Source organism: Gavialis gangeticus, unplaced genomic scaffold (genome assembly GCF_001723915.1).
Source record: "Gavialis gangeticus isolate Ggan-Ray unplaced genomic scaffold, GavGan_comp1, whole genome shotgun sequence".
Classification (NCBI taxonomy): domain Eukaryota; kingdom Metazoa; phylum Chordata; order Crocodylia; family Gavialidae; genus Gavialis; species Gavialis gangeticus.
Window position 1 is genome coordinate 83729083 of NW_017729031.1, and position 10688 is coordinate 83739770.

Here is a 10688-nt window from a genome sequence, read left to right on the forward strand (position 1 = left end):
CCCACCCACCCACCCACCCCCCGCTAGTAACATTTAACCAAAAAGGCAAGTTTAGACCATGGAAATGGAAACTGCCTAATCCTTCTATTAAAAATCAATGGGAGTTACATGTATGTGGGGAGAATTAAGGGGAGAATTTAATTGAACTAAAGTTTACTTGTTTCCTTTTGCATATATTAGGACTGAGGTCACAGTAGTATTAGGTGTGACATGCACTTAGCTCCTCAGCTGGTGTAAAGGAGCATAGGCCCTTGAACACAACACAAATATACTGGTTTATAACTGCTGGCCATGCCTTTTAATTTAGCCAGGAACACCCACCCTAATATTCAAGGACCTGATTGTGATTGTTGTTAATATTGTTTGCTTCAGAAAATGTCCCTTAAAGAATTCCAAGCTGTTACTAAATTAAATGACATAATTCCTGCGAGAAATTCCAGAGTGTTCAAATATCATGCAGTCTGGAGTTTTCTATCCACTGGGCAAGATGCACCTCAGAAACATCCCAGAATGCTAGGAAATTTGAAATGATGGCTGGCGTGGAGCCCCCCACACACCTCAGACCTTCTAGGTTTTAGGTACTTGAGGGATTTGAGATGGCAGTGTTAAAGTGAATGACAAATAACTTCCAGAGAGAAACAGTCAGCATGCGATCAGAACCCGGGGCAAACTGGAGGTTCAGGAGATTAGACAGCGGACAGAAGATAATTTATCCAAAACCAAATGAATCCTTTAGTCCCATTTAACTGTAGGTAAATATTAGGATCAGCTACTGTTTTTCCTTTTACTGTGTTTTTCTTCCTATTAACACTTTAAGGGTAGAAGTGTTATCACAGAAAACAATTATTAGTGAAAGTATTTCACTAAAGTAGGGAGTATTTAAAAAATCAATGTCTGTTTTAGTAAGAGTAGTATTCTGGAAACCTGCATGACACAGGTGCTTTACATTGGAGCTTGGCATGCAGGAGTCTGTTGCCAATCAATTGAGTTCTTTATTGTACTATAAAACCTATATTAAACTTAGATGACCTTTCATTTTGCTGTCTTTTGCTGTGGTATTTCACTTAAGGTATGATAGGAATAGGAAAGGTGTGGTCATTGGAGGACCTGGCTTTTATTTATACTTCTTCATTTCATTTCCTTTGTGATTTGGGCAAGTAATTTAGGTCAAAACACTCTAATTTGGATGCCTAAGAGTATGGGTTTAAATCTATATTTACATGTTTAAATAAGTGGCCTGCTTTCACAGATTCTGAGCAGATCCCAATAAAAACTTGGCAAGTCTGAAAATCTGCTTATTTGGGTATATTAATATAGATCTAAGCACCGAATTCTGAGCGGCCAGGTTTGCATTGTGACTTCATTTTTTGTTCCCTCAGTTTCTTCCTCTCTTAGCTAGGTCTAATTCTTATCTGGCAACATAGACTGTAAATAAATATCTCATATGATGCAGTTCTGGTTGTCCCAGATTTTGACCCATATCAAAACAGGAGCAGCACAGCCATTTACACACACAGCCCTTCCAAGCTGCATTGCAGCTCCTCTGCCAGTATGTGGCCAGCATGAATACATAGCCTAAAAGTCTTGTCCCTATCATCTGCAATTAAGTTAGGGTGAAGTTGCACATTACACATAGACTATACCAAGGGCACTTAAAATGTAAGCATCTAAACATTAAGCTTGTTAACTTGTGCTGAGTTTCCTCTGAGCATCTCAAAGTTATGCCACTTCAGGCAAGGGTTAACACTGGGCCATGCTACCTAGCTCATGTTAGGTAGCTTCAGTCTGCTCCACAGAAATAAAATGAGCAATTTGCATTTCACCAGCATCCCGGGATGCACTGCTCCCATTCCTCCACCTGTCCAGAGCAAGAATAGAGCACAGGTGTCCTGGCTTCTAACCATGCCCTTGCTTGCCAGACCTCTAGTGGCAGATCAGAGCTGTACAGGGAAGAAATGGTATTAACAATTAATGTATGACTGCCTACAGTACATTACAAATTTAACAGCCCTTAACATTCCACAGATTTCATATGGTTTAAGTGTAATGTATAACTTCATCCTTAGAGATGCACATGAGATAATGGGCTTGTCCTGGAACAGAAGGCTGTCTTCTGGTAAAAATGCAATATTTGGTGACAGTGCTAGGATGATTATGAATAAGGCTTTGTGAAGCTTCAGTTGCTGATTTGATTCAGCGGAGATTTGGCCTAATTCAGCGACCAAATTCTGAATCCGAATCGAATCAGGTGACCCTTTAATCTCTGAATTGAATTGGAACCCTCTGAATCAGTTTGGAAAGATTCAGAAAGATTTGATGATTCCGACATAGGCACAGTTTTAAGTGTTTTACTTAAATTGCTGTTTAAAAGATTTTGCAGAAACTGTGAAATCTGGAATTGTCCGTGAAATCAACAAAAAACTTAATAAAAATAAAATGCTGACTCTTCACTGGGAGCCAACAGTCCTCACTGCTGCTGTGGCCCAACTTCACAGACACCTGGGAGTGGAAGGCACTGGCTGGTGGGATGATATGAAGGGCAATAGAAAAAATAACAGCTGCCCCCTCTTCATTCCTCCCCCCCCAGGGCCTCTCTGCCAATCAGTGCCAAGAGGCAGGGCCACCTGAGTACATCTGTGAAATGTCCATGGAATTTGGTCATGATTAACCTGCAAAAATTGGTACGTCTAACCATGATTTAAGTAGACCCCTATCCATAGGTCTCAGTCTTGGTGAAAAGTACTTTTCATCACATCAGCTTTGGCATGCTAAAAAAAATGGTGATATTTCACATTTTAAAAAAACTACATATAATTACTCTTCATTCTATCGTTAGCTCAGTGTCATTTGCAGTTATAAACTTAGTGCCAAAATCTCCTGCTGTTCTAATTTAAATTCTTGCTTAAATCAATACTACAACCGGAGATGTAGCTTATTGGCTCATTCATTTTCTAAGTATGTTTTATTGTTATCAGCAAAACTAGAAGGAAGTTCTCTTTAGAGGTACAGAAAATCTTGATGGAAATAAAAAATGGCAAAACTAGATCATTACTTGCATAATTTGTATATGCTTACTAAAGTAACTGCAAAATATTCCATGGCATTTATGGGGTGATTCTATATTGTGAATTGTACAGCATAATTCAATATTGCTGCTGTGTTATTCATAGCAACATAATAAGTAACGGGCTTCATCTCTGCTAATTGGGGAAAATGGTAAGGCAGGAAGCATTTTGAGAACAGGAGAAGGCCGTCTGGCCTTATGATATACACCTTTTTTGTTTCATTTCAATTCCATTTTCCCTGTTCTTTTTTTCTAAACCTGTGAATCCCTCTTTCTCCACATGTACACATACTTAGGTTCATTTTTAAGATATTTATATTCTTTACCTTAAATCCCTTCCCTTGTAGTTTATTATATATCTTAATTAAAAGTGTTGTAAATAAGTGTAAATTTGTGTTGGCCACCAGGCAGCTTTGCTCTCTTTGTAATGCAAATAAGGATATAAATCATTATCTCTGCCTTGAGTGAAGATGTAGTCATTTCATTTAAAGAAGCTAATGGTGACATATTGCTTGGTCTTATACCAAGAATATTATGAGATGCTGCTTAGTTGCATATCAAGCTATATAGATTCACTCCACTGCTTCCCATATTGATGGAAGTGTCCTGTATCTTTTTGGAGAAACTGAAAGGAAAAATATGTCTCTATACATATTGGTCACTAGATACAGCATGTTTTTATGTGGTTTTGCAAGCGTGCATGCTCTAAAACTGAGTATTGTGCTTTTCCTGTGGAGTAAGGTCTGATGGGTGTTAAATTCTGTTAGTCAGTGCGTGTGCTGTATTTTGTCTTAGATTTATTGCTGTGTATAAACCTATGGTGCTTTGACTCCCAGAGATATATTACAGAACATGAAAAAGGATAACATCCAGGACTTCCACTCACAGCGTGTACTGCTGAGTCAGGGTGGCCTCATACTCCATTTTTATACATTTGTAAGCTGTTGGTGAAGAGACCTGCCAGAAGGGCCTACAGAAATACATTATTGTTGTCATGCAGCACTTCCACTTGTCCTAAGAAAGTCCATTCTCAATCTATCTGCTACATCTTCTCTCCTTGTCTGTTACCTTACATTAATTCTTTTGCATTGATATGACTAGAACAGGGTTATAAAATAATTTGGCCCCTGCAGACCAGGTGAATGGTGTGGGGCCAGTCCATGGGCCGAAGGACTGGTACAGGGCTGGTCCCAGAAGCTATATCAGGCCTATGGACTCCCTCTCTACACACGGCAACTTCTCCAGGAGCCACCCTGAGTATGGTGTCTGCCCTGGACTGGCCAGGGCAGGGCTGTGTGCAGCATGGGTCCCAGGCCAGCAGGGGCATTTGCTGTGTGTGGAGTACGGGTCAACTCCAGACCTAAGGGTAGCACCATGTTCTGGAGGATGGGCCATATCTTTGACACTTCTGGACTGGAGAGTTTTGTAGGGTCTATACTTCTTACCCCTTGAAGACACCGTCATGATGAAGCATTTCTATTATACTGGGTTTCTGCTTTCTAATAGGATTTCTCACTTGCTGGCATTTGCTTACAAACTTCCTTGCATAAAAGGCATACATTATTTTTCATTCGTAGACTTGCAGAAGAGCACACAATATTGCTTATTTAGTCTACCTGGGCATTACTCAGGTGGTTCTATAATTTTGCACTTTGTTTTATGTTAATCTTGAACCGTTTTGCATTTTATATTTGAGGGAGGGAAGTATGACCCAGGTGCTAATAGTGAGGAGCTTTTACCTTTTAATTCCTGGAAGAAAGACAAAGCACTGCGAAGGCACTTCTAATCCCTGATGCTTAGCTTGGAAGCTGAGAAGTTCATCTGGAAGGGTTAGGGATTTCAGCAGACCAGGTAACGCTGTAGGAGAGAGATTAGTAATTGTGTTCCTTGTCATTATACCAGAATGTGTTGTTCCCTTCCCCTCCTGGCCCTGAAGCAGTGTGCAAAATTTGTAACGTCTGCTATTTTGCTAAAAATCAGGAAATGCATAGCTTTTTGTTTGCAAGCTATAACCATTTTCCTTTGCATATGCTCAGGTTTGGATGCCAGTCCCCCGGCCAGTACTCATGAACTCACCATTCCCAATGATGTGAGTATAGCACTTTTGAATGCTCTCTGTGCCTTGATTTTATAAATATATAAAAATGAGAAATAAATCACTTGAATAGCATTAGAACAAACAATTCATTCTCTAAATCCAGCCATATCACTTGAAGAAGGTTGCTTCTTCATGCAGAATGATTACTGGGCAGATTAAAACAAAGGCATTTAAGAGTGTGTCAGTATGACTGCCCTTTTTATATCTTTGCTAGTGTAAAATCTCATTCAGATTTTTTCTTTAAAGTGAATTTAGTGCTCATGAAATCTGTCTGGTTGATTGCTCTAGAGAATGAAGCCTTTAATAATCCACAACAGGTGCAGCTGGAGAAGCACTGCAGACACTTCATATTGTCTCACCAACATGCCTTAACTATAACTACCTCTGGGAGGAGAGGACAGCTGCCCTGTCAGGCTTTTTGCTGTGCATCAATAGGACTGGTTTAATTTACTGAAGATAAAGTTGAAAGGGGATTAATTACAAATTAATGCTAATCTTGTAAGGAAAGGGAGACCCCAATATTTACGTTAAAGAATTGTCAGGTGTGTAGAAGGAGAGGAATGAAACTAGTGATAATTTTCAGCAGTAGGATACATGTAAAATCCTTTCTGTGAATTTTGCATGATGATTTTTAAATAAATGCTCACGACCTTGTTTGTGTTCAATCAGCATTTGAGCTGTTGAGTGTTACAGATACAAGTATTGGTGTGCAGTGAATTTCAAACTCTCATGCTCCGATATTCACAGAAGCGAAATATTAAGGGTGAGATTCTCAGCTTAATTTCCGACATATGGTGCACACAGAGGAGTCTGGGATAAATAGTTGGATAGCATGGGGTAGGTTTAGCTGGCCATATATTACTTGCTCCCCAACTCTAACTGAAGGCAGGGAGACAAAAGGCAGAAGGTATGATACTCCATTGATCCTGGATGGGCACAATGATTCCTATGGGACTATTGCAGACAGTAGTTGTTGGGGCCCATTTTAATCCCATTCCCCTCCCCACATCAGAACAGGAGGAGCAGAGAAATAATCTAAGATTATCTGTTCTGTCCCTTTCCACCAGCACTCTCCTTAGGTGGGCCAAAGCTAAACTCACCCAATTCAGTATTTGTATCAAGTGTTCACCTAGTTAAGGAACAGAAATGCACCCCGTGCAGGTGAAAATTGCAGTTGCAGCTCAGCGTCATGAAAGTTTCCCAGTGTAAATTTGGTTTGCATAACTTTCAATGCTGTGCTGTATTTTCCTCTGAAATTCCCTGTGCGTAACATGGGGCTTGAGTTCTTTTAACTCCAGTGAAACACATTTTTATATCCCTGTTTCCTGTTGGTGTAGAATACAAACCTTGCCTCTTGTTCATAAAGGAATAAATACAGGTGAGACAGGAGATCACTTTACAGCATCAGGGGAGGGTTGTCCCTCCTACTGCAGAGTGGCATGAGGTCTCAGGATTTGAGAGGGTAAGCTGTGAGTTTCATAGTCATTAGGGACTGGAAGGGACCTTACAGATCATCGGGTCCAGCTCCTCTTCACTGGGGCAAGAAAAACTACTGGGATCAGATGACCCCAGCAAGATGGGCATCAAGACACTTTTTGAAGATTGTCAGAGCTGGGGGAGAAGATTGTCCCACCTCTGGGGGAAGCCTGTTCCAAAATGATTCTCTTTTCCAGTGGCCCAAACCTTGGGGTGGTGTGTGTGCATGTGTTTATCTGTTATGGCTCCTTTATCTGAGCCCTCTTGATTGCATAACAACTGTAGTATAAAGAAATCCTATTTTATAGGGGAGTGGAGGAGCCGAGGGACCCATTCAAAGTCTTAAACACACTTTAAATGTACCTTTTTCATAAGATCATTGTAAAACACCCCTCCCGTTGGGAAGGAATAGTATTATGAGGCAATGCTTTTATGTAACTACCTGGAGAATTCCACTCACTTAGAACATGTGAGGGAGAACCTTTAAGCATGATGATGCTATGATCAGCTGCTTCTAGAAAATAAATCCTTTCATTTAATACACAAAGCTGCAGAGAACCTTGAAGTCTTTTATGCCTTAGAAAGCTATTATGATGATCTCTCCAGGGCTAGGGACAGACATTACACAAAACCGGTTTAAATGATCAGAAACTGATTTAGACCTGTAACAGAACAGATGTTCAGTGCACATAAACCAGTCTGAAAATGGCTGAAACTGGTTTGAGATAAACCTGGTTGAATGTAGTATCATACTTAACGGATTTGGGTCAAACCAGTTTATGCAATGTCTGTCCCAGACCCCTTGCTGGTTTAAGTTAAACCTGACTCCCAGCATGCTCTCTGGGCTGGGTGGGGCTCTCTGCTCCACAGCAGGGCTGACCCCTCCCCTCTGCTCCCTGGTTGCAGCTCTGGCAAGACTGAGGGCTGCTCCCCACCCTTCCCCTCGCCACTCCCAGCTAAGTAGGAATTCCACCCTCCCCTCTGCCTTGATGAGAGGTGTCTGTGTATCAGCCAGCAGACCACATGCTGGCTATGGTCCGTGCTGTGTCAACAGGTAGGATCAAGAGGTAGCTGGTAATGTCCCTCTGTTGCTTTCTTAATGGGGTAATAAAGACCGAGCTAGGGATGATAAACACTGTTATCAATTCCCTGCTGATCTAATCAGAGCATTCTACCCAGGCCTGGTCATGCCCCCCCTCAGCTCAGCTCTATGGAATTAAAGGGGGGCTGCTCCAGCATCCCCTGACTTCTAGCCTGAGCCACTGCAGGCATGTGCCTGCATGTCTGGGCTGTCTGCGCAGTTACAAAGTGATTTAGCCTAGCCAGGTTAGACTAACCTACAAAGATTGAATCAATTCAGGCTCAGGCTTTTTGAATGTCTGTCCCTAGCCCAGTGGAGTAGGGTGGGAACATTGCTATCACAGTTAGTCACTGGACACTTTTCAAATTTGCTTTTGTTCCTAGGGTTAAGTAAATCCTCTTTGGAGATGGCTAGGAGCTTTCCTGTTTCTGATTGCTCATGACTCAGTGAGATGAGTTATCTAGGTATTTGAAACATACATTTACACATGGCTTCTGTAAAGATCAGGCCATGTTTTGCAGCAGGATCCATTTCAAATAAGTAGCAGTTCTCTGTAAAGGTGATGCCAAAATGATTGTCATGTGTCCCTTTAAAGAACTCAGGATTGCAGTCACTAGAAGTCAAAAACTTATCATACAAGGTTTATCAGATGTTTGCCGCACCCAGTAGTTTGAAATACCATTTTTTTTTTAACTTTATACCTCTCAGTGGCCAGAATAATTTTGGCCAGTAAATTTTACCTCAGACAAAAGAGGCTGCTTTGAAGCCTTTTCAAATTCCCTCTTTTATCTTTGCCTGGAGATGACAAGCTGGCTTGAACATCTCTATCTTAAGGTGAGTAATATAACATTTTTTAGCAGATGTGGACCAGGTTTTCCTTGTGTTACAGGGTAAAGCAACACCAGAAATCAAGGGATGAACGCCCTTGTTTTTAGAAATTCTGCTTGACTAATTGTCCATCCCCATTCCCATTTTTAAAATGATTTAGTATACTTGTTGTTGTTCCTTGTTTAATTATGTTTCATGGGTGAGAAGAGGCAAGAGAGTATAATGGAAGGCAGTATTTTTTTGGAGGAGGACTAATTTCAGAAAAGCTCCACTTACGACATTTTAAAAGTATGTATTTTCTAATCAGGAGACTTCCATCTCAGTTTGCCTTTTTACAAGTTCAAAGCACAGAAAATCATCAGCTGTGCTAGAACAAACAGGGACTAGGAGCAGTAAACAAACATTTCTCTCACCCCTGAAATGATTGCAAGACCTGACTGGAAAGAAAGACAGAAACATAGAATCCTATAATCATTAAAACAGGGCTAGAAAAGACTTCAAGAGATTGTCTAGTCCAACTACATGCTCAAAACAGAATCAGCCCTGACTGAACATCCTATGCAAAAGTTTGTTTAACCTATACTTAAAAACATCAGTGACAGATGTTCCATGACCTCCGTAGGTTATCTGTTCCTATGTCTAATCACCTTCACAATTAGGATGTTTTTTTCTAATATCCAATCTCCCTGCGGAATTTAAGCCTATTAGTTCTTGTCTTGACCCCTTTGGAAACAGAGAGCAATTGATCACCATACTCTACTCTACTCTCAGTGTTTTCTGAGTTTGAAAATTTTCTCTAAATCTCCCATCAGTCTTATCTTTTCTAGGGTATATAATCACAATACTTCCAACCATTCTTCATACGTCACATTTTCTCATTCTGTATTTTTTTTGTTCTTTTCTGAATCCTTTCTAACTTGTCCATGTCTTTTTTTTTAAAGAAATGTGGTGTCCCAAACTAGTGCCTCACTAGCGCTCAATAGAGTGGAAGAATCATTTTGTGCGTCTTGCACATAACATTCTGCTTCCCAACCCAGTATGCTGTTAGCATTGTTGTGTGCTATAAACATTGACTCATATTCAGCTTGTGACCCACTGGAACCCCTCAGATCTTTTTCTGCAGTACTGCTGCCTCCAGCTAGTCAATCCTCATTTAGTATTTTTGTATTTGATTGTTCCTTTCTGTGTGTAGCACTTTGTGCTTCTCTTTGTTTAATTTTATCTGATTTGTTTCAGAGACTTCTCCCAGTTAATCGAGGGCATTTTGAATCCTAACCTTGTCCTCTAAGATACCTGCAATCCTATTCAGCTTTGTTATTTGTATATTTACTACATCTAGACTCAGTTACCTAATCTATCTCACTAATGAAAATATGGAACAATACTGACCTAGGACAAACACCTGGGGAACCCAGCTTGATAGTTACCCCCAATTTGGTGTTTCCTGGCCAGTTGATAATGGCTTAATTATAAAAACATGCTATGCTTTGCAGCAAAAAGTATAGGGGACCCTTTTCCTATGGTCTTCAAATTTGTACATTCTTCAGTTAAAATATCAACCATGAAACTAGGTCTGTGGGTTGGGGTTTTTTATTCCCGTAGCTATCATACATGAGGCTGAACTAGTATTTCATTTGATATAAGAAGCAAGCTCCAGTGTTCATGGCAAACTGATTTCAGGAAAAGAACATCTTTAAAATATCCCACTGGGATACCAAAAACTTCCCCTGCTCCACAGCACATGTTATTCTAGTTTTGGTTTCATCATCAATAACTCAGCAGTAGGGCAGTAGCCCCGGGAAGTGAAAGCCATTCATAGACTTATGCTTGGTTCTGTTGAACAAAACAATTCCTGTAAGAATAGATATTAATGGTAGTCCAATTCATAGTTTCATAGTTTCATAGATTAAGGGTCGGAAGGGACCTAGTAGATCTTCTAGCCCGACCCCCTGCCAGGGCGGGAGGACAACAAAACCCCAAAACAAGAAAAAACGGGACTCAAATGAGTCCAGCCAGGTAGGCATCCAGCCTCTTCTTAAAGACCCCCAGGGTAGGGGCCAGCACCACTTCCCTTGGAAGTTGGTTCCAGCTCCTAGCCGCCCTAACTGTGAAGTAGTTTTTGCGGATGTCCAATCTATACC

At 40.7% G+C, this 10688-nt stretch overlaps 1 protein-coding gene across 36 annotated transcripts in view; it reads left to right on the forward strand.

Annotated features, from left to right (window-relative positions):
• Positions 1-10688, forward strand: part of PCBP3 (poly(rC) binding protein 3) — a 293840-nt gene that overhangs the window by 229762 nt on the left and 53390 nt on the right. For 32 of the 36 annotated variants that reach the window (XM_019523272.1, XM_019523265.1, XM_019523258.1 and 29 more), the window contains one exon: positions 5101-5153. The exons of the other annotated variants lie outside the window; for them this stretch is intronic. In XM_019523272.1, coding sequence (XP_019378817.1) covers positions 5101-5153 — 53 coding nt within the window. The remainder of the gene's footprint in view (positions 1-5100; positions 5154-10688) is intronic. 36 annotated transcript variants of the gene reach the window in all.